Source organism: Ixodes scapularis, unplaced genomic scaffold (assembly GCF_016920785.2).
Source record: "Ixodes scapularis isolate PalLabHiFi unplaced genomic scaffold, ASM1692078v2 PGA_scaffold6__148_contigs__length_123643588, whole genome shotgun sequence".
In the NCBI taxonomy this organism is placed as follows: domain Eukaryota; kingdom Metazoa; phylum Arthropoda; class Arachnida; order Ixodida; family Ixodidae; genus Ixodes; species Ixodes scapularis.
The window spans coordinates 74,233,203-74,258,276 of record NW_024609881.1 but is presented as its reverse complement, the minus strand read 5'-3'; the positions used below and the strand labels follow the sequence as shown (position 1 = coordinate 74,258,276).

The following is a 25,074-nucleotide window of genomic DNA, read 5'->3' as shown; positions in this document are numbered from 1 at the left end:
GGCTTCGTTCTATCGTGCCCGTGTATCAAAAGTTGTCGAGAAACGGCAGCAAATGACGCCATACGAGCCGGCCTGTCATGCTGTCGAATGTTGAGGTCCTGACAGTTGGTGCTTGACGTCCCGGCAAGATGGACGAGCGGAAGCGGGTGTCGTCGCGTCGTCCCAGCTCCTGGCTCCCGAAGTTTCCGTGGGCTGTCAAGCTCGAGAGAGTTCTTCAAACGAACAGGCTTCCTTCACATGCACACTGCTGCTCTGACACGGCCAGGATCGCGGCTGGTGAAAACCTGATATTTCTATGACGTCAACAGGCGGAAATTGAGGGGCCACTGTTTCGGACGCAGTAAGCACATCAAGCCGGAGTCGGATGCGAGGCACCATAGCCTTGTAAAAAAAGGAATAGTTATTAAACGGAAGATTAGGGCGCAAAAAGCTGGCAATGATAAAACAATTTCAGAAAACCAATTTTAACGTTTTTTTTGTAAATTTTCTGACAGTCTTGTCAGAAAAAAAAAATACATCGCATGACCACTGGCGGTAAACAAACGTTCAAGCATGAGACCCGGGAAGAGATACAAAATTTTATTTCAAAGCTTATATGATCGCTCCTTACTGAATGGCTTATCGTCCACGACTACGTTTACTAGAAGAGAAGCTGGAAGTGTTTGGGGCATTAGTGGCAGCCATTTTGAATTCGTGCCTCGGTCTGCGGCAGCCGGTAGAAATAACTTTGATGAACAACCATTTGGGGTCGCAGTTGATCGACAGAAGAGCATCCTGCGTGGTGTAGTAAAAAAGCACAGAAAAAATATCTTTGCGTGTATGTTTCGATCAGAGCTGGCCAAATTACTGATATTTTGTAATTAAATTGCATTACTAATTACTTTGCTGAAAATTGCTGAAATGTAATTAAATTGCATTACAAATTACCACAGCCAGAAAGTAATCAATTACCATTACAAATTACCTTTAAAAGTAATGACATTACTTTCGCATTACTTTTGTATACTTTTACAGGCTGCGCCTACAGAGGCGCAGCCTGTGTAGGCGCAGTTTCAAACACTGCTGGCGGCTAAACTCTCGTGTTTTCCCACTGCATTTTGTGTTTCATGGTGCATGTATTTTCCCGAGGACATTGGGAAGCATTGTACCACATTTGAAAAAAAAAAAAAGCAGTAAACTATTTTTGTTGGGTACGCGCGCGACAGAATGAATGCGACTGGAATGTTAGTTATTGTTTTTTTTTTGTTTTTTTTACGGTAAGTTTTGACGGCGCCGTTCGATTAGCCGCGTGTCAAACGATAAAGCGTTTAGCTGTCGAAAATAATTTACAACAGAAGATAGCCGAAAGGCATGCATCTTTCACGCTCACAAATAACATGTTTACCGATGGACAGAGGAACGCACGCGACTGATCCGTTTCCCACCCCAACCCGAACAACTATTTTTGGAGATGATTGAGGACCCTACGCGGATTATCTCTGGGAGGGGGGAGAACAATTGTGATTGTTCGCAAAATCGCGTCGAGGGCCGTTCCACCAGGGGCCATAGTTCGATCTACTTCCCCTCCTTCGTTTCCCGAGAATATCGAGCAGAAAAGCTCGAATGAAAGCCACTCACCAGCCCTATTTCTCACAGTGGAAGATAACACAGAGAGGGTACGCAGTATGCATCAGAAAAAGTAAGCGGAAACTTTCAAGAGGGGCCAGAAAACGTCGAATGCAAAACCGCAAAACATACGTAGAGAATCGCGCTGAGCGGGTTTTCACAGTTCAAGAGAGTGGCAGAAAATGTCTAGCTGATAGCGGGCGCGAGAGTCGCACCAGCCGCATTAGCATCAGCAACATAGCGGCGGCCAAAGAGCGTTTTTTGGAAAGGTGTAGAGGAAAAAGAAAAAGTAAAATAAAAAGAAAAGCGCTCTTGTGTATTGTGGGCACAAAAAATATGCCTGGTGCGAAAAAGTAATTAGGTAATTTAATTACAATTACCGTCGCTGTAGTAATTTATTACATTACTAAATTACCTGCTACAAAAAGTAATGAATTACATTACTAATTACTGGAACAAGTAATTAAATTACTGTAATTTCATTACAGTAATTCCATTACTGCCAGCTCTGGTTTCGATGTATGAAAATTGCCATGAAATCATCTTTCAACGTTTACGAAATAGTGGCTGGATAAAATCCTGAATGTTTAGAACCCAGGCAAAGAATCCGTGGTCTTCTCAGTGCCTTAACTTTTACATAAAAAAAAGTGGCAACTCGAGTGAGCGCGTCTGATCGTTTCACCTGCAAACCAAGGTGTGTCATGGTAAGTTGTGCACCAGAAGCACAGTTACGTTTGGGTAGAAGGGCAGGTGTGATGATCTGGTGAGGAAGCGTTCCCCTTGATTTAAACCAACACACAGCCCAGCAATTCCGTATGCGCGAAGCGGTGCCACATTGCACTCAAGGGCTAGAAGGAAACTAATGCGCTGCGAAAAACGGACTACTTGAGCATTCCATCACACACTGTAGAGGTATTATTCAGCCGTAAATTGAAACGCGGTGCCCTATACATATACATATATATAAATATATATATTTATTCTTTGCATTTTTTGTTTGAGTTAGAAACCGATTTTGACATAATTATTTGTTCCTTGCCATTTGGCCGCTGCTGACACATTCAGAAAATGCAGCGTTGATAGAGAGACATGAAGCATGGGGCGTCGTACCGTATTCGGCCGCTAGGAGAAGCAAGTGATTCCCATACATCTTTTTCTAGAGTATGCGCCTGGCATGCGGATCATGGACAGGGTGAAGACTATGCACCGGGTGTGTACTGCCTTAGTGATTCTTTTTAGTGACTCAAAACTTGCCCCGGCACAGAGATGGGTAGTATCGCAATACAAATGTATCGCGATAGTATTTCAGAAAGTCATGTTTTTATTTATATTTCTCTATCGCGATAGAATTTTTCAATAGTATTCAGTATTTCTTTATTGAAATACGTTTTCGGGTGTGATCAGCCCCTAAAGTATCGCGATACTTTAGGGGCTGATGTATCTCGTTACAAATTTTAAAGGAATTGTCGCTTTCCAAACAAAAGTTCAAGCTATTTTTTTTATTTTCTGTGTATTAAGACGATGGGGGTGGTATGCAAAGTACACTGAGGTTTTTTTTATTGTGAAAACGTGTTCCCGACTAAACTAATGCACGTGTCTCTTCAGCAAGTATAACAGATGTTGCATTTGACTTCAGTGTTGACTATTCTTGAAGATTTCGTAATTGTAGGTGCTGCCTGACGTGTCTACAACTCACATATAAGAGGAAACTGATTCAGTTCAAAATAACGTCATAATATCGCACTGAAATAGTCGCCCAGGTCAGGCAGGGCATGGAGACATCTCGATGTTACTTGTGAACAAAAAATATGTTTAAAGTTTCTTTTAAATTTTCCTCAAAAAGAAAAAAATGGCGGGCAAAAAAAAAAAAAGTCGAGCTCTGGTGGGAAGTTTTTTTACAGACATTAAAATGCGGCTGCTCACGTTCATTATCGTTATAAAAAATGACAAATGTTACTTTTGCCAAAAAAATAATTTCCAAAGCAAGGACGTGAACTTCGAAATTCAGGATGAATCTTTTAGTCTCTAATAATTGGTCGATCTCAAATAAGATTCGACATAATGTTTCGTTTATTACGGGTCATGTACGCTTTTTTTTTTGTTTTCCGTAGACATTAGCGGACGGAGGCAGCCAATTCTACGAAGTATAATATTATCAAAAATAGTAATCAAAAATAACTTTTTTTTCCTGCATCTGTATTTCTATCACACAAAAATTATTCTTGCATTTGTATTTCAGAATACTTTTTTTTTACACCGATATATATTTCTGATAGATTTCGATATAACGGTTCAATAAATGTATTTCAGTATCATTCTTTTAGCTGTTTTTGCCACGTATCCGAATATTTGTATTTCCAAGTACAGTTTCAAATATTTCTGCTTAACCCTGCTCCGGCGGACTGTACGCCTGAAACGGGCTATATATTCCGGATCAGGGATGGGCAGTATTTCAAATACAAGTATTTGGAATACGTATTTCAAATACTTTGTGTATTTTGCATTTGTATTTAATTACAAATTGGGTAATGTATTTGACGTGTGTATTTAAATACTAAAACGTGGGTATTTCAAGTACAATTGTAAATAAATACAATTTTATGGGCGAAAATACATCCCTCAAATTTATTGTCACGACTCATTTTGCTCATCCTAAGACGTGTCCAGAGCAGGAAGAAAACTACGTTCTGCACCGAATGCAGTGTCTCTCAGTCAAGCACAAGCGTTTAGTGACTTTGTGATTACGGTGCTAGTCCAGGGCAAAAATAGTCACGAAATCGACGTTCACAGGCAGACTGGCTAAATAAGTGCCTGTGACAACTTGTGATGCTTTCCAGCCTGATTTCCATCCATATTTCCGCCTGGAACATTCTAAATGCGCGGGTCATCCATGTTTTCGTGACTGGTGCGAGTTGCAAGAATAAAAAATTCTCTAGCTAGTGCTGAGCGTCTTGGGCGTCTCGGTTCTTTGTTGGTCTATACCAAAATGTAATCGATAAAAAAAGCTGCTTGAAGCTCTGTACTTTTTTCCACCTATTACGTCCAAGCTGATTACATTTTTTAAAGTTATATTTCTATTACGTCACTAGAGCCTCGCACACTAACTCCCGAGTGTGTGATGCTAAATTAAAATGAGATACCCAGAAAGCCGTTCCAAGTGCCCTGAAGTCGCTGACGCAAATTTTGAGGAATGTGTTTGGAAAAGTATTTGGAGGAGACCAAATACATTTGGTTGTATCTGTATCTGGTACTTAAACGATTTTTCGGAATTGTAATTAGACTTGTAATTAAATACATTTTTGACGAAGTATTTTGTATTTGTATTTTGATACATATTTGCATGTATTTTGCCCATCCCTGGTCCGGATATTAAGGCACCTAAAAGTAAATGATCGCTTAATTGTGCGGAATCCTACACCGTTCTTCATTGGCATGTATACCACCACCAATGGGCCATTACCAATACGTCATCAGATTTTTGCATCGGAATGTCGATACTTCGCTTCACACCGCGTCATGGATACTGCCGATACGCTTCGCCCCTATGGAGCCAAATGAGCAGCGCCAAAGGTCCATGGCCAAGACGCTCGTTCTATTGGTCCTACGTCATCGCCGGCTAAAGCAACCACGCACGGTAAATGCGACATAATCCTGCTTTTTTATGTGCTTGGCTGCTTCAGCCGGTGGTAGCCAACCAACAAACACGACCAACGCCGTGACGTGGCACTTTTGGCAATGCATGATTGGCTCTGTCAGATGGTGGCGTGGACTCCGATCGGAGTCCACGCCACCATCTCAAACGTAGTACATGGACCCCGCAGAAGCACTGGCTTGCGGGCTTTCTGGAAACACCAAATAGCCTACACGGGAACTAACACGCCTTCCACATTCTGACTGATGGTACTTTTCGAGACCTTTCGAATAAAAACAAAGTCGGAGTGTTGAATGTTTTGCTTCATTTAAGGAAGGCCAATGAGGGTCACATATTGGGCATGACTTCTGCGTTAGCGTTCGACTGGGACTGATAGTTTTAATGATTTAAAGGGGTAGTCGGGCGATTTGTTTTAACTAGACTAACTATTTGTATTTTCAGATTCCCCGGCGTTCAGATTTTTCCGGTATGCAATGCAGTATCGCAAAATTCGCAATAGTTAGGGTGAAATTGGGAAATAAAAACGTTCCAAAAACCAGCATTCAAATATAGGTGCACTCTTCAGTGCAGTGACATCAGATGAAGGCAGGCTTGCCACTCGAGCACGCAGTCTGCAGAATCGACTATGCCAAGCATTTGCTCTGTGCTGGAGCGCGGGTACAGGAGCGAGCTTTCAGAGCGTTTATTTGTCACCACGAAACTGCTTGGGAATCACTTGGGAACGAAATCTACAGTTCAAATAGTGAACCAATCACGCTTTTCACTTTCGCCAGTAGTGACACGTTTAAGACCAAAATTTCAAATTCACTAACTTCGCAAAAAATGAAATAGCTTACCTAATAGTTGGGACACTATGCTTTAGCGCTGTTCGTTTAGGTTTTTTAGCACATTTTAGGCAAAACGGGGACATGAGTTTCAGCGGAATGCTGACGAAGCACTCGTGATCGTTCTGCCCCGCGTTGGCCTTTTTGAGGTGACGGAGAAAATGCAGCGGTCTGGATTGGTTATCTAGCATCCGTTGGGTTGTGAACAGCTTACATGCAATGCGCTTTTGTATGCACCAGGATACAGGATGGCTGGCATCAGTTAATCGTGGAGTCTCATATGCTAGACGAATATTGGGGCCTGCTATACTTCGTTTCATCTTATGTTGTACCGCAGCGAAGGCTAGAAGCGCGAGCTCATAGCGTTGGCAGCTGCTCTTAATTCACGAGAGCGTGTGCCGCCGAGATGTGCCCCAGAGCAAAGAGCTCGCGCTTGTAGCCTTTCCTGCGGTACATCATAAGGTGAAACAGAGTATAGTAAATTACCACATAGGCTAGGTTCTTCACTTCCGGCGACCACTGTGGAACCCGTACACTTGAACTAAATAACCCACCTTTGTGCAAATTCGTAAGAGAACTACCACTAACGTGTTCGCCCTTGTTTCAATGGCAAAAACAAACCCGAGGAAAGTTGATTCTTTTGCGTGTTATGGTGTTTTTATAAAATACTTTTTGTTTAGAAGCTTTATACGTTGCATGAATGTGACGCCATCAAATCGTGCTGGTGGTCATTGCTTATTGTTTACACCAAAAAAAGAAACTCAGGTGGAGTAAAATATATTCTGCTGAAAGTAATCACCAGTATACCCCTCTAGCAGCGCTTATGACGGCAATGCGAGGAATATATAGGTGCGACTACATTTATTGCGCTGGAGACTCAGGATTGGGAGGTAGGAGAGGAAAGGAGGGGGGAGGGGTGCTCGCTCGCTATTATTCCCATATTTCAAGGTTGTGCGCACACTGAAACCGCAGTCCCACCACTCATAAAACATAAAAACATTGTGTTATATGTAGACCTAGATGACATCGTAATCTTCGGACCCTGCGTATTCCCAGTATGTCTGGTTTGTACTTGTGTACCTTTCGATCGTGTGTCAAGGCACGTTTTTTTTTTTTTTTTGACCAACGTGACGGGTGCCGTCGTCCAAGGAAGAAAGACGAACCAGGCAGTGTCTGACAACCGTCAGTTTTTTTTGTTTGTTTTTGAAGCTGCGGCGTGGTCGTGTCTTTAGAAACGCATTGAGCAGAAGCTGCGGCACAAAATGTTCAATACGAAGGGACAGAAGTGGAGCCGTACCACTCTTAAACCAGACATGAATATAAATATATATATATATATATATATATATAATGTTAAACCAGCTCTGAAGAGCCTTTTTTTTTTCCTTTACCCTTCAACCTCTCGGGTCTCGTAACACGCCAGAACACAAAGCACTCACTTCCTACGCACGCGTAAAACCCCCTTTTCGAAAAACATTTTTTTTAACGTTTATTAATGGTCACCATCAGGAGCGGATTGGCGAAACGCTCCCAGATCTGTTTTGTCGACTTGATAATTGTTGTGTGACTATAAACTAATAATTCATTCCTAGAAAAAGTAGGTGTGTGTCAGTATTCCCGTAAAATAAAGTTGACCTTAGGGACGTTTATCGTCACCGTCGGGCCACAATAGAAACGTTTTGTTCATACGCGTCACTACGGAAGCTTAGCCGTACTAGTAATGTCGGAAGAAGGCAAAAGCTTACCTTTGTTTTGCCGGTGAATAAAAGTAAGTGTTTGTTCTGATAGTCAGATTATAGTCACTGACAAGGTGACAACTTAACGATAGGGAAGAGCTTGGCGCTTGCTGAAGGCCGGTTCTTCTATAGACACGCCCCACCGTTCTCACTTTATTAGTGACAATAGGCCATCAGTATTTATATATATATATATATATATATATATATATATATATTGTTTTACAAGTCTCTTGAGCAAAGACATCGTCTCACCCATCAATGCGAGAGCCCGGTCCAGCTCCTCCCTCAAGATTTCGAGCGTCTGGCGCACGCCTGCTTCACCCTGCAGGCGTTGGTACAAGCATCAGGAACTATGCTTTCCCCCGGGTGATGGCAAATATACGTAAATATCATAAGCAGCCTAGAGGTGAGTGCGATTCCTAACTTCAAATGAACATTATTTGCGAAGATTGGGGAAGCACGGCAGAACTAGTAGCTACAAAGGTGTCGAGTATGAAATCTTACTGATGCCCGAGGGACAGGAAATTGGGTAGGCTCATATATCCAATCTCAGTCCAAGCCATGGAATTCTCGAATAGTCCAAGTCTTAACATCACACAGAGAGAATAAAACTCCAGACAACGGACGACGAACACATCCTTCACTCGCAACAACAATCATATATTGCTGCGAGTAGAGGGGATGTTCGCGTCCCTTGTCCCGAGTTTGTTTTATTATTTCTGTGTCAAGTGAAACCCCCTCTACAGTTAATTTAGAAGTTTTATCTTGGTGGCGGAACTAATTTTATTTCTATAAAAAAACTTTATTATCTCTTCTTTGTTGATCGAAAGGTACACCGATTTTAATTAGACAGTGATGGCGCACTTGAACTGGTGTAGATTTACAACTTTCCTAAACTAAATAAAACAAAGTACAGAATAAAAAAAAATATAGTGAAAGAGAAAGAAACAAAGCGTCACAAAGCAACGTCACAATTACAAATATTAGGTATCTCACAAATGCGAATCGTTTCCTTTTGCCATTATGCTCCTTTCTCTTCTACTTAAGATTATTCTCGTCCTCCACCCAGCCTCGGGTGATTTAAGAAAATGGTAAACCAATATCACTTACTACGACAAAGTAGCCACATTTTATTAAAGATATCATTTAGTCAGTCGTGTCATAGAAACAACAGCACGCTCACTTTCGACCAATGGTATTACTTATTTAACTGACTTATACCGGTGTTACACGGGCACCTTTAACCGGAGTCAACTCACCTTTAACTGCTGTGGCGCGTTTCCACAGTTACTGCACTATACTCTCGGGTAGCTATTTCAAAAGAAGCGAAGAATGCACGTGCACTGCTCAGTGTTGGGAAGCACTTTAAGTACATTGTACTTAAAGTACTACTTCAAGTAGGTTCAGGAAACTTCTACTTTACTTGAAGTACATTCTCCGAGTATGTACTTGTACTTTACTTAAAGCTTTTTTTTTTTCTGGTACTTTCCGAGGAAAGTACAATTGCCAACTTCAAAGTACATTCCCAAACTTGTTTTGTTAAATTTGTATCACGAAATGATGCTTTGTCAACTCCGAAGAAAAACTGGGAGGGATATTCTACTCTTGTCTCTTGCCAGAAACGTGAGCAGATGATTATCGTTCCGTTTTTCCGGTAGCGGCTCTCCCGTAGCTTTTTGAACTCTCCCTACTCCTCGGTTGGTCAGCGCAAGCGAGTAGGTTTAAAATATTAGGAGAGAAGAATTAATCATGATCTAGCACCTCAGACTGTGGAGCAGAAAAATTAGATTTTCAAGTCCCCCCAAAAAAAGACAACAAGTGAGAACGTCACAATATTTGGAGACATTCTCTTTTGTCCTTTCCTACTATTTGAAACCTCCCTTAATATTTTCGCACCCCAATCTCAGGTGTCCCATTGTGATCAATTATCACCAGCGCGCTTGCCCACTCACTGTTTTTTGCATTCAAAGGGGAACACTTCTCAATGAGAAGATTGCTTGCGGAGCTACGGGGCTGAAGTCATGCTCTCTCCTAGTACATTTAGCCCCCTTGAGTGCAACAATTCAGTGCAAGCGGCGCCAAATTCAGAAGAGGGACTTCTGAATTTGGCTCCATTCCTGAAAATAACTAATCTGTGGCCACTTGACTTTATCAAATATTCGCCGCTTTTTTTGAAAATAGGTCATGCACCCCTGATTACCTCTGGGCAATGCAAACCAGTTAAAAAATCACTGTATAGGAGAATGAAAGGGCATCGTGAAAGATTTTGTTAAAATACTTGTACTTTACTTTAAAAGTACATTGTATTTATAGTTGTTTAATTCAGGTACATTGCACCCAGTGTAGTTAAAACTTTATTTAAAGTGCATCACGTCTCATTTACGTGGTACTTTACTTGAAGTACCTTTTAGACGTACTTTATCCGACACTGGCGCTCCTTTTATAGTTGTTTAATACCCTAGTTACACGAGCGCTTTCAACTGCCATTGAGTCAACGACAGTTGACTCAATCGCGATCGGCCGGAGTTACACGGCGGCGCCAACTGTCATCGAGCTGCCAATGACAGTTGAGTTCAACTGAGCTCCCCTACCTCAGTTCAGCTGAACGGACTTCCCCAACTGAGGTAAGATGGCGCCTGTCCGCGGGACCGCTGCCGCCGACCATCATTTCCGAGGCACTTACTGTTTCGGAATGCAGGGGGAGGCGTCTAAAAAGAATCGTAGCAACAAAATATCCGGGAAGGAATAGATTTAGGCTTCCGAGCTGCCGCTCAAACGATCCCGGCTAGCCGGCAAGCCACCAAACGAGCGAAGATGGCGGCGGGACCAGCTGTGTGAATGGACAGATAGTAATAGGTGCACCCATCGTAACGGGTGGTAGCTAGCCCCACCTAGCCTAAAATATGCGCAACTTAGCCCTGAGTCTGCTTTGGTACTGATGTAAACGCCACTAAAAAGCAACAAGGTATTGAACATAATGTACGATATACTTATAGTAAACAAAATATGTTTCTCCGAGTAGATTACTCTAACAATTAGACTGATCACGAGGCACAATAACTAGTTTCGTTTTAGCTTCAACTGGGTTCTAGAGAGCCGTGTAGCACCATCTCAGTTCAGTTCAGTTCAATCACAGTTGGGACCGATAACTGTGATTGAACTCAACGACAGTTCAAAGTGCCCGTGTAACTAGGGTATTAGATGCGCTGGGGCACGTCTGCCCATGGCTTAGACTTTAATGGCTCTAGCTTTGACATCGTAGCTTCAGAATGCTGTCCGAGTAAGCGTGCCCGTGTAACAAGGGTATTAGAGGACCGAGTCCACAAGAAGATTCCTTCAATGTTTAACTGAGAGGGAATCCAACTGAGAGTATTAAAATGTTTTTTTTTGCTCTCGTTTAAGTATTTTCAAGAACTAGCGTTTGACCCAGGGAAGAAACTAAACCAGTTTAAGTTCAATTAAGAACTTGTAGGCCTAGGCTAACTTGGGTAAAATAAGGTTATGCCCTTGGACGCGGACAACTTCGTCAGACCTAATATTTCGTCGTCCTAATTAAAACGAATAATAATTCAGTTAACCGTTGAAGGCTAAAGACTGTTCGGGACAGGGTCGTACTGGTGAATAGTAATTAAGTAGTTTTATAAAAATAGTCATTTAACTCAATATTGAACCACCAAACTCCTCTCCAAAAACAAAAAAAAAACCTACTTAACATCTGATAGTAGGCGCACTTCTCTTACTGCGCTCTTATTGCGGTGTGAATTGCAGTGTCACTTTTATTGAGAGTGCGAGAACGCGTCGGCTCTTGGAAGCCTTGAGCATACGAAGGAAAACATTGTGACGTCTTACGTTGTACGCCAGGCCCCAGAGGGCTGGGCGTCCGATAAACACGGCCTTGGCTCCGAGTGCCAGCGCCTTGACCACGTCGGTGCCGCGACGCACTCCGCCGTCAAGGTAGATCTCGACGCGGCCACGGACGGCACTCACTATATCGGGGAGTGCTTCGATCTGCAAGCAGAGCGAGACAAGGGCGGATCTCACGTTGAACAGTAATTGTGCTGCGTGTATGTTTAGACGGCGTGAAGTTAGTAAGTTAAACATTCCAAATGGGCATCAGGCGTCTCCGTTGTAGATGAGGAAGTTCACCAGTGTAGTATCACTGTAAGCCCGAAAGTTTCTAGCATACATCACGCATTAGCTATTGTGCACGGCCGCGCCAGATACGGTGCTTATTCAGATTGAAGCGGGTAGGGTTGGAGAATTGATCCCAAGACCCTTGGGTATTGCAGTATACCCTCGGGTTTTGCAGGTTAGCACACCCGGCCACCGATTTAAAATAGAAAAAAATGGTTTACTTCCGTGGAATATACTGCACACCTCATACATGCATCACATTAAAAGTTAATTAGTTTTCTTGTACACAGCACTGAAGGGTGAAATTCCTAAGGAACACAAAGTGTTCAACAAGGGCATTCACAGGACTTTATATAACTCAAAACTGCGCAAAAAATTTAACATTGGCAGCCATTGAACAATAAGCACCTGTTGCATTAGTGTAACTTATTTTATAATTCTGTTCTAATTTCTAACGTGTTAAATTTTTTCATATCCCCATTACGGCGCGTTCATATTGGCAAGGATGTACAAGATGGTGGTGCGGAGTACCAAAACGGAAATCGCCGACCAGCATTGCTATGTTAAGATGTAACTTTCTGCTTGTAAACGAATGAAACCTACATTGACAACAACGGTTAAACGGGATTTTGTGACGCTAACGGCACTGTGGTGGGCACGACATTCCACAGGTAAGCATGCGTCGACGATGATTATAGGATATAAAAGTTCCTCAGAGTCATCTGCGATCTTGACCGTTTTAGATAGAAGATAAGATAGAGCATAATTCAAGAAATCAGGACCTGCCATGCTGCTCTTAAATATAACGCCTGTGTGCGAAGTCTAAATGAATGCATTAAGCACATGCCGGACACCGGTGAAAAGCCTAACTTGACCCAAGTTTGGCATCCCCATGGGTCTAACTTGCGTCTAATGACGTTCGTCTCAAACGTGTTAATTACGGCCAAAGTACTTTTTTTCGCCAGATAGCCGGTGAAATGTCACGTGTAGCTTTAGTGTTGATCGCCACATAATTCCCAAAATGACAGATATACAAGCCAAAACTATCCTGCGACAACCTAACAACCAGCAATAAAACTCGATTCTGATATTTTCTCGGGAGTTATAGCATAGAAATTCCAGATGGCAATTGAAAAACTGAAATGTAAAGCATCATTCTTGCATGCGTTTCACTATTTAGGCACAGAATTGCCAAGTTACGTTTCTGAACAACCAAAGGTGAAGTCTAACTGTGGCGCTCCGGCAGCTTGTGCCCAATATATCCAACTTTTAACCAAAGAAGAGTATCAGGTTTGGCAATACCTTGTCTCTAATCCTTCAGAGCCCTAAATTACCAAACTCAAAGCAAATTTCGGTCCAAAGAACACTACTACTTGGTACAATATTGAGATTGCTCCTCAATCCTGCAAAGCAAAAGTGAAATTTGCAAGTTTTCTTTTAGGATACTAAATTTTCCAGATCACCGATATATCTTCTGCAAAGATTTACAAAGCGAGCACTGTCATAAGACATGCCAACCTGTGTCTCCGTTGTAGAGGGACGCTATTTGAGTAATGATATTCGACGATTAATTTCTGCATTTCACCCCATGCGTTTTTCTGGTGAGAACCCTTATGGCGGGGTCACATGGCTCATACATCATAGAAAAGACAGTCTGCAAAAGCGAGTCACCGTAATATCCGTCGTTTGAGTGCCGCGTGCCAAGTTTTCTCAAACGCATTGAGAGGCTGCATTCGAAGCACGGATTTCGCGGTGACTCGCATTCGAATCTGTATGCAGACTCTTTTGTATGATCTTTAAGCAGTGTAACCCCGACTTCAGTTCCCCTCCACCCCGTGATAAATTTTATTAAAAAAACGTAATATTTATCGTGATTTCTATTTAGTCGTTGGTTTAAATGTCTCTTTAATATGACCTAAATATGTCAATCTCGGTGCATTATAATCTTCGTTGCTGCTACGCCACTAAACTTCTCATCAACATAATTGCCACTCCTGCTCTACAGTCCCCTAAATGGCCAACAGCCTAATGAAAAACTTAGCCTATTGGCGACGTGAGTAATCGAAAGTGTCACTGTGGCCTGCCCACCAAAATCGGCCAAATGCTGACTATGACATCACCAAAGGATGTCTCATCGACGGAAATAAAAGGAATGTGAGAACTTTAATTTTGACGGTATTGGCAGTGTTTCTTTGAGAGCGCTATGATTTAAGCCTTCCAGAATGCTCATTACGAACACCATCGAGCTTGTTGTTCACAAGGTAATGACGTCACGATAGGTAACCAAACGAGGGCGCCACCGAAACATCTCGCCGCTAATAAGAAAGAAAGCGAGCGGAACGTACTGTCGAAGGTAATCCATCCAGGAGTCTTGCTCCATGATTAGACACCAATATTGCAGAAACTCCGTAGTGAATGGCTTCCTCTGCATCTTCGGCTGTGTTAGATAAAAAGGTTTTCTAATAAACGAAAGCATTTAAGGAGAATCCATAAGTAATCAATACGTTCTAGAGGAGTACAATAATAAATTTTATCTTCAAAAGGACTCATTTAGGTAAATATTTTCTATCTTACAATAAAAAGCGCCGGTGAAGGGCCACACATTGCGTGCCTTCTACTGTGTCCTCAGTGTGTAAAAATAAGGCAGATATACGAAGTTAATCCTGCCTTCTTGCAAATATTAGACAACCTTTATGACATTCCCTGCATTTAATAGGAGTAACACTATTATAAAATAATTAATAAATATTAATTATTAAAATAATTGTCTCATAATAAATAATTATGAGAAATCTGAGAGGATTCACTGTTCTCAATTTCCTAACAGCAGACTTAGCGAAGTCCCTCGGGGTTTGTCTGCGACTGTCTTCACCGGAGTCGATTACCTGCCACTGCACTCTAGAAACCATCTGTAAGGTCACTTTTCTGCAAAACTCGAAGGCATTTAATCACGACGAACAATTACAAGGATCTTAGCGAATTACAAAGCTCAGAATGCGAGAAGACCAAATCAAATGTTCCGTGTGATAGGACATGGAGCGCAATGTTTCACTCCCGCCTCAAATTGCAATTTCTTATTTTGGTCCAATATGATTTTGAACATTTTCATTCGCTGGGATTTTTTGCATTCTTCACCGTAATTGTCGGTCTTCGAGTTCTGCAGAAATGTAAACGCACATTTTTTTTTTCATTTGGTTCATCCTCAATATAGCATCTATTTAGTCATCCCAACTGATGCCCCTCTGTCATTTCGCCATCCCTAATTACGTATTGCCTGCCGTTCGGTGATTCGTTCATAATAACCGCCGGACCCATGGGTCGTCTTCAAGGACAGTTGTGTGCAGAAGCAACGAACCTGTACAAATTCCTTTGGCTACCACAGGCAGCTTTGTGATGCTTCTCAGCCAAGTGACGTCCGCCCAGGTGACGGAAGGATCGTGGAGGCCATCAAAGGCCGCCGCTTTTGGGTTTGCGTCTTCGTGCCTGGAGGTTCCCAGAAGGTTGCCACACCTGCGATAAAAGTAGAATTGGTAAAGTGACACACCTGGACGTGTCGCCAGCTGCTTCTCAGTTTCCAGGACTTGAGACCGAAGTTTGACTGGCTGATGAAGAAGTGCAGTACCCGAGTCCGCAATAGTTCGGGTAAAAGTGCGTATTATGAAACACGCTAAGGCTGATTCACGTGCTTGCGCTTGGTTGCAACCAAAGGCGTTGCGGAGCCTTCTGCTCCCTTGCGGCGAGATAACATCCTTGCACCATCTATCGAGTGGCTCTTGAATACATACTTGCGATATTCGTATATTTTCTACAATTTGCGCGTTATCTTCCCCAAGCGTCTAAAACAGATTCTGGTAATGCTACAAACGGCCACTTCCCATACGTCTTACGTACATGTGATCTCGCAAATAAAACAAAAACCTTGATTATATTGTTAAATGCCGTATAAGGGCTACATCCTAGATAGTAACAAGTGGGACACTGTATTCTTTTGTCGAAAGGGACTAAAGGCTGCCGAACGCACTCGGCTGCAACAAAACAGAAGTGTATGAACCAGCCTTTAAATGGGATCACTATATGCGTGTGGGATTAGCTAACAGCGTTTGACTCACCAGGGAATCGGTGCTTCTTGGTAGCCACGTGTGGCGTATAGTCATCATCTCAATCATTCTACGTCCCATCTCTTTCACGCCTGTTTTCAAAGTCCCGGCGTACTGACGAATTTTAGCGCGACTTCGCGTTAATAAGTTTTTATGTCAACTGATAAAATTTCACTTCAGCGTAAGCTGACGGCACTCGATGCCACAAAGTGAATTTACAATCCTGGGAGATAATGAGATGAAGGTGCATAGCCCGCTGATATTGAATGCTCTGTCTCGCTTTATATTATTTTTAGTGATAGAAATTATGCCCCCCACCGAAGCGTCTATTGCTACACCTGCTGTTCACGTTCGCTTGATTTAAGAACGCACTTCCTTCGGCATATGGCAGCGCGAAACTTCCAGCCAGAAAACTGGATGTGAAACGTCGGCAATGAAAACAATCCTGTTACTAGGTGCTAGCAACAAGATTGTTTTCAATGCCGACGTTTAAGAGCCAGTTTTCTTCAGTTTAGTGCGGTCTTTGCCTACTCCGGGCAAATCGCTAACCTGTTCCAGCCGTCACGTGCAGTAATTAATCAAGTTTTCTAAAAGGGCCTAAAAGAATTATCGCATGTTAGGAAAGTTGTGCTATTTCATTTTTCGCGCATGCGTTGTAATTTGTATGCTTTGTAGAGTCGCCGCAGTTTGTTTATAATGCCGTCCACTTTTTTTTGTATGTTTTCTACTGACTCCTGCCTCGTGTTATCTCACAGAATTCAATAGAATCAGATTTTATTTGCAGTGACCTATCTCAAGTAAAGACGACACAAGTAAAGCAGTAAGCTGCCAAGTTGGTCCACTGAAATTCCATCTCCTTTTATCATGTGCAGAAATGAAGGCTGCGTACTGGAATGACGCCTTCAAAGCAGACTTTATTCATCTCAAAACGGGATAACGTCTCCTAGTAGGGATCAGTCACACGACAAGCTTGAAAACCATATCACTTGCCTGCACTACCTCACGAGAACGCGATCTGTGACGAAGTCTACACCTTGTGCAGGATTCACCTACCTCTCGCCGAGCTCTAAAACCAGGCAGCAAAAACTTATCGTCTCGCTCCATTGTCATCCAGATATACACCTTTTTCTCTCACATAAATACAAATTCACTGAGCGAAAAAGTAGTTCTTCATCAGAAGTGGAAGGAGCTGAAACAGTCACGTATGTCCTGTGGGCGCAGCTCCTACCGCACTGTTTTAGTTTCCAATTCCGTATAATATTGAACAGCCCTAATCTGGCTCAAGGAAACATAGATTTTTAAAGTTTACCGCTCTTAAAGAAATTTCAATCAGCTTACTCAGTTACGAGTTTTTTAACCATTAAGTTTCAACTAAGAGTTCACAAAATTCTCCCCTCCGACAGACATGTCAAGAAATGTTTCAGTAGTATCCTGAAAATTATGCGGATAATTCCACAAAGTGATGCGCAGAACTATGAACGGGGCATTCAATATGTAGCGTAAAACTGCAATCGTATTAATTGAGGTTATTTTTTTTTTATGTTTGGAGAGCAGAAAGTTCCTTTGAGTATTATCCTTGTGCTGGTGGATAATAATTTCCTTACGCACTGGGCCCATTTTTGGTTTACATATCACATCGCCTCAAATCTGTTCATCATTCGAAATATCTTGCAATGTCAAGGACGATGTTGGTGTTGCGAACGAGAATACAGCTTAGACTAGCGGTCAGCATAAAAGTTTTCCTACAGAAAAACAAAATGCCGTCCGAAACAACATTTTTCGTATTACCTGGTTCTCAACTTATTTCATAAGATTCATATTTCAACATCGTTCTAAGTTCAAAGCAAAAACAAAAGAAAAAAAAAAGCGACGAGGTTAAACAGACTATTTGTGTTGCTGCCGTCTTTCGCATTAAAAAAGAAATATCCGTTTCTGCAAAAGTGTCCTCTTTCTAAAAAAAAGAAACCTGCTGATAGCCTCAAAGCGGCAGCCGACGTTTTGAATCCTTTTCAAGGCGAGGAAGAAGCCTCAACGAAACGTTCAGGACCCTAAAGTCGGTGGACACAAAGTTTGGACAGAAGTTCACGAAGCGCGGCGACTGGACGCTGGTGACAACGACGACGCGCTTTTTTCGCCAAAGTCTAATCGACGCGTTTCGCAGTTTCGGCTCCAACTTTGTGTTTTACTAGTCCAGAGGCCCAGGTGCGAACTGCGACTTATGTCTGACGACGATACCAAATATACTTTTAATTCATCATCTTCTTGTGTAGTTAAACTAGCTTTAGACCTTTGTGTCAATTTCACTCTGAGTGCGGCCGATACAGCAAGTTGATAGACCCTATCAATTAGCGTGACATGTGCAATGTCATGGCGTTTGCTTTCTTTTTGTTCGATTGGCACGATTGACTACGTCAGTCAATCGCTGTGACTACACTGTGGATTTTCTCTTTTATATATGGATGCTTGGATGTTTCTGAACTCGGATGTAAAATTATAGTCAAATGAAGTATATAACACGTTCCCCGCGAATCAGTTGTCTTCCTATTGTTCAGTGATACGTGCCTTCTAAGATGAGCAGGTTACTTTGTTGATAAGTCTATACAGTTTCGGAAGTTTGAGAGGTGGTGGCCGCCACATTGTTTAGGGAGTTTTAAACACCTGAGGTGCTCCGGTATGCAGAAGTCGGGCATCTTGGCAATGTTAGGCGGCCTTTCCACGGGCATATCGACGGTGAGCACGAGGGCGCGGTAGCCGGACCTCTCGGCACGTTCCACGAGGTTCCTGGTGAACTCCCTGTCCCTGAACACGTGCAGCTGAAACCAGCGAAGTCCCCCCGGTGCTCCTCGCTGCACATCTTCGAGGCAGTCGTTGCTGAAGCTGCTCAGCGTCATGAGTGTTCCAGCAGCCTGGGCCGCTGCGACAAGAGGACGTGGGACAGTCAGTTGGCTTCAGCAGAGAGCAAGAAATCGTGCTGTTACCTCTCAACTACTCCGTAAAAATGCTCGAGCGTTTTTTTTTTTTTTTTTTTTTTTTTTTTTGCATGCTCGGAGGGTTATAGAAACACTTCCGAGAGGGCGAAGCCGGCGTAATACCGACGTTTAGGCGTCACCTATAGGAGACGCTAACGCTGGGCGCAGAATGCAAAAAGAGCTGCGTCAGTACTCGACTGGAAGACTTTACGCATGACTGCGTTGTCGGACGACATCGACTTAAGGCTTGGATCCAATTGCCGAGAATGCTCTACCAGAGCTTAAAAAAGAAGAAAAAAAGTGAGCAGGCTTTGTTTAGTCCAGGTGGTATTTGGACACAACTGAGATGCACCAAGAGAGTTCGTCGGGTGACGAAGCTGGAGAGGCGTTTTCAGGTGACGTGGGCGAATATTGCTTCGGATCGACTGTAGCGCAGTGTCAATTTTAGTTTTGACACTTTAACGAAAACCGGTTATGGGAGCCTTTTTTTGCGGGTCGAAGGCTTGGAACGACGCGCTCCTATTCGATTCTAACCACTGTTCGCACATTTTTGCTATTGGTACTCCCCTACTCTCTTTCACAAAAGACCCAATCATAGCCGACGGAACAAATCAAGCCGCGCCAAAAGTGCACCGTCACGGCGTTCGTCGTATTTGTGGGTTTGCTTTCGCCGGCTAAGCCAATCCCGCACAAAAAGAAACGAAGGATTATAGACCATTGGCTGTGCGCAAAACCAACGAGTTAGAGGGGCTTAAAGCGATAAACTGGCAGCTAAAAGTGACCCCCACCCGGCCGCCCGCCATGTTCCATATTTTTTACCACTAGACATGTAACCTCAGGGTTTTACGTCTAGATTTTAACGAAGTGTGTGGTCAGATAATTGCTCATTGATCTTTAATAACAGTATCAACGAGATAAATTATGTTTCGTTCGTTTTAAGTTCAAAATTTGCTTCTACGACAAAAACACGGGCACCTTCGCAATACTTCCGCTTGCTTCCGTCAGCCCCGGTGCTGTATTTTGGGTTTTTAGAGGAGCTAGACATTGATCTCTGCCGCGAACAGTATTGAAAAAAAGTTAATCATGCTTGTTTCTTTTTTACAGGGATCGCAATACAGATCTTGACTCAGTTCGGCGTAATGGCCTCAGGGTTGGTACGTCTCGTGTCTAGTGGCCAATATTCTACGACATGGCGGCAACAAGGGGTGGGGAGGGGGGGGGGGGTCCATTTTGCCTGGGGAACCGGATACCAGTTTATCGCTCTACGCCCCTTGATCTCGTTGAGCGAAACAAGCAAACGGGACGAGAACCGTGACTGTGGACTTTTGAACCTGCTGTCTTGGCTCGAGCGAACCATACGTCGGCTGTGCTCGCACCTGGAGTGAAATGGATAATAGAAGTCTTTAGGGCTTTCCCTGACAATTAAATCTGCTACTCGTCCTTCCGAGTGGCGTTTCACACGCTGGTATGCGTCAAAATCATTCTTGGCTTCTTCAATTGAGAAGATACCTATGGAGATCAAGGCAAAGGGCATTAAGAGTGATGTGTGGGTAAATAACAACGGGTATGTTGAAGGGGTGCGCGCCAGGCGCCTTTCAAGAGAACTCTAGATTTTTTGTCTGACTTTTATTGAATTGTAGGCCGACGAACGCTCTGAATTGTTGCAGCTGTCTCAAACAAAAAACCTAGTCCCTTAGTCCCTCGTGCTTTGGCAAAGAGCCGTGGCGTCAACGAGTGAAAAGAGCCTATAGAGCTCTCTAACTAGATATTCAGCATTTAACAATTTCCATGGTTCAGAACGCGCGCCTTGGCAACCTCGTATTCGTGTCTGTACTAAAATAATATCTAGCCTAGCACCAAAACTACAAACTGTGAAAGATGGGCGGAAAATGTTTTCTTGGAATACCTAAGTCACTGTAAACTTAAAAACGTCAACACGCGGAACACGTGCAGGAGATTTAAAATTAATAAATCCCTCGTTAGAAACAATGAAATGAGAATAACGTGATGACAAAGTCCATCATAATTAACTAGGTTTTAAGCTGCCTGTCAACTATTGGTACGAGCGTCCGCCTCTCGTCTGTACTGCCGCTTTCTGCGTCCCGGTCACAACGGTGTTCAGCACCGTCGCGTGTCATTTAGAAATGTGAAACTTCTAACACAATATCTGGTTATATTTCATGAACTGGAATATACAAATTATTTTTTGTCATGACGTTTGCTGTGAATAAAAAGTGAGAATTACTACAAGATCCCACTTTAGCTCATCCTCATCACAGGCCTCATAACCTACACCTAACTTCTCTTATGCCTGAAGGCCAACTTTCTGCGAAATAAAAATGCGAACAAAGAAAAAAAGAAACCTCCCATAAGTAAGAGCTAAAATATCTGCACTGGACTCCGTCTGTCGGGGCTGGTACAAAAAAGGGAATATAAAATTACTATCTAGAAGCCAAAGTTCGGTTATCGGATGCATACGTGTGATGTCTTAAAAAAAATCATTAGGTACAGTGCATGTACCTGTTTTTTGAGAATATCTCCAAACAAAACAGGCACCTGTAGCGCACTAAAATATGTCATGTCTCACGTGTTATGCTAGTGCGCCAAATATACCAGATCCGGTGTTTTTGTGCTCTTAAAACAACACCAAAAACGACACAGAAACGCATTGTGCTGGGAAGACTGTAACTAAATGTTTCCTATCGGCTTTATAACACTAGTGTTATTTTTTCACCACAAACATAAAGTAGGCATTGCCAAGCACTCAGCTTGGGCTCGAATAGACCACTATTGGCCCGGACAATATACCAACCGTTTATGGCTTGCAGTTATTTGTTCCAAAATTACCAACGATTTTCGGAGATTTTCAATTAAAAAAAATTATGGCGGCTGACGAAGCCCACAAACGAACGGAGATGAATGGCGCGTTGTATACCGGAAACGCACTCAATTTTCTACTCAAAAAATTTACCAAACATTGGTTGTAACTCACATTGCTCAGACTCGGTGTGGGCAAACCCGGGCTGGGTTGTAAACAGTGTGTTGGTTTATAGTAAGTGTTTGAGGGAAAACAATTTTTGTGCATGTTTTCTTTTCTTTAAACCTCCGGTATATAGCGACCTGAAAGGTTTTGACAAGGACCTTCTTTTCAAAATTCACATCGCCGACGAGAGAAAAAACGCACAAATCAACAGGACAGATTGCCAGCCCAGTTCAAGAACCATTTTACACAGCCGCCTAATCAGCTGAATTTAGATTACGGAATTCAATTCGTCATATTTCTTATGGGCGCTGCCATATTGGTGTTCAGCGTAAAACTGGTCCAATAAAATATTGTTATGACTAAAAAAAAGAGACTTCCTGCGATGTACGCAAATCGACGGGAACTTCACGCAATAACGTTTTGTTCCGTCCCGGAATGTGTTAACATTTTTGAAGGACAGAAAAACCGTTCTCCGCGCTTTCATTTAAGAATTTAGATAAGTGGCACCAATTGTTGCAGGTACCAAGATCGCAGAAGGGACGTCACTCCGAAGCGTAAATATAGCGCCCAGAGCGCGTCTCTGACTGGTGTGTTTAGCGTTTTGATGAGCCCATACATCAAAAGCGATCCCGACGTGGCAACAAATGACGTCACAGAAGCCAGAGTGTCATGCTGTCGGATGTCGCCATCGTCGAGGTTGGTCGTAGAAGTGCTGGGGAAAAGCACGCGCGTACGCGAGTGCCGCTTTCCTCGCGGTGTCAACAAACAAAATGGTATAGTCTTACACCCTTTCCTTCCACATAATGCACCCTAAACCTTAAGTTCGACGTACAGCGCACTGCCGTCAAACTGCCCCGATGTTTACACGGAGCTTGATAACTCTGAGATATAACCTATGATACTGCTAGAATACGTATCAAAAAATACAGAAAAAAAAAATGAGGTTTTGCCGCAGAACCAAGAAAACCCCGATTAATTTTCTTTTGTATTCAGTAACACGCACATTAGCTATTTTAATCAGTTGTAGCACTCGGCTATCAAGCCATTCAAGAACGTTGGTACCTCCAGTTCGATGTCAGACCGCTGAACGTTGAACTGAGATTTGGGGGTTCATTATGTGAGACAAGTAGTGTAAGTACTGCATCTCCTAGCTTTGAAAGTGGAAAGCTACCGTGGACTGTCAAACTTGAGAAAAGCCTGCATCAGAACGTCTGCCAGATTCACTACAACTGCTGGGACACCACCAAGATCGCAGCAGGCGACAGCACGACACTTCTATGACGCCACCAGGCGGAAATCGAGGGACCACTTCTTTAGACGGAGTAAACACACGGTTGGAGACGCGTTCCAGGCACCATACCGAATAGTATATCTAATAATTTTGAGGTCTTAGGTTACACCAGGCAAATTGCCCACAATTCGAATGCCTTTTTCGAAAGCAATGCAGACGAAGGCACAGGAACATGAGCCTAGGTGAGTGAAATGATGGTTTGTGAACTCGTATACAAAATACACTTTTCAAAACCATACACTTGTCCCCGTGCGCTTATCAGCACTGTATATAGGTGTTGTTCAAATGGATATGGGGGGATCGGTGGCCGGGGAGATCGAGCGCGCGTGCCGAACGTGCAAGATGTTCGAAACATGAGCTCCGTGGAAGCGTCTGCAACGGCCCTTGCTGACCGCGGTTCTAATCACTCCGGTGAATCGACGAACGATGACTATAAAATTGTTTTACCACAGATGCCTACAGGAATTACGAGTGAAACATCGGTGCTTCTGCATTGCGATTTGAAAGGGCGCCCCTACCGTATCCAGGATTTTCGACAAGAGATGGCCAGGTGCGGCGTACTCGGCGACATCGCAGCACTCGGTGCGTACCAAATGAATCATGTTTGGATGGCTACCCTCCGAACGGCAGAAGCAAAAAGACGACTCGTGGACGCCAAAGAACTGCAGGTGAAGGGTCTTCGGTGCCTCGTCGTGGATCCCAGCATCACGGAGTTACGGCTTCGTCTCCACTGGATCCCGTATGATGTGCCGGACGACGTTGTGCGTAAGGGATTGGAGCCGTATGGCAAGGTCCTGGAAGTGAGCCGGGAGAAGTGGAATGTTGAAGGCTTCCAAGGGATTGAATCAACGACCAGGTGTGCGCGGATGACACTGAACGAAGGCGGCACGGCCGATACCGTGCCACACCAGCTTCGGATCCAAGGTGGTAACGTACTTTTTGTGATCCCTGGTCGGGCGCCCTTGTGCTTACGCTGTAAGCGCACAGGTCATACACTCTAAGAAAAGGTGAGCACCTCCCCTCGTCATCGTGCGTTTTGACGGCTGTAACAACCTCACAGGCTTACTTAACTACCCACTGGGCTCGAGCCATTGAGAGTTAGCACCCTGTTGGCAGGTGACAAGCATAAGGTAGTCGCGTTTTATAAACTCGTGAATTGAACATTCAAGTGCTTGCAGTCGTTCAATAGTAAAAGTCACTTCAAAAATCTCAAAAAGTACTTGAAACTTGTTTTCTTTGTGCGTTGGTTATCATTTATTCAAATTTGAACCGGTCGAAACAAGCGTGTGGCTCAGTTCGCCTAAACTGGCAGAAAACAAACAAGTACAGGCAACCTTGGTAGGCACCCGCTAAAACCCGAGGCAGATAAAAAGTATCACGGTTGTCCTTTTTGGTTCCGGCGCGGGTTTTACCATGTACAGCAGTAAACAGCTGGCAGCTGGCGTCGTGCTTGAGGAATTTAACCAAATCTCTAGAAAAGCACAGGAAGCTACGCACAGGCGTAAGTTGGTCCTGAACACCATCAAATCGCCTAGGCTTTCCCAGCCGCACGGTGAAGCCTCCGGACAGCACCCTTCGCCCAGGCACTTCTTTCAGCTGGTAGAAGTGTCTTGGCAAAAACCCAACCTTCAAGCAATGGTGCTTGCGATGTTGAGAAGACCGCGTCGTCTCCCCCTTGTATATATTATCTCATAATCATCATCACTAGAGGTGGCACCGCGGGCCTCCATGGTACGGGCTGTCGCCTTTCCGCGGTGCCACGGCTCTCCTGAGCCAATAA

The 25,074-nt window shown here is 43.4% G+C and overlaps 1 protein-coding gene across 1 annotated transcript in view; it reads right to left on the bottom strand.

The window, feature by feature from the left end:
- Positions 1-670: 670 nt before the first annotated feature.
- LOC120836697 (hydroxyacid oxidase 1) overlaps positions 671-25,074 on the bottom strand; it is a 38,528-nt gene continuing 14,124 nt past the window's right edge. The window contains exons 3-8 of the mRNA XM_042294813.1: positions 18,654-18,965; positions 15,310-15,429; positions 14,300-14,391; positions 11,670-11,828; positions 8,073-8,142; positions 671-774 (exon numbers count right to left, since the gene is read on the bottom strand). Of these exons, the coding sequence (XP_042150747.1) occupies positions 671-774; positions 8,073-8,142; positions 11,670-11,828; positions 14,300-14,391; positions 15,310-15,429; positions 18,654-18,965 (857 nt within the window). The remainder of the gene's footprint in view (positions 775-8,072; positions 8,143-11,669; positions 11,829-14,299; positions 14,392-15,309; positions 15,430-18,653; positions 18,966-25,074) is intronic.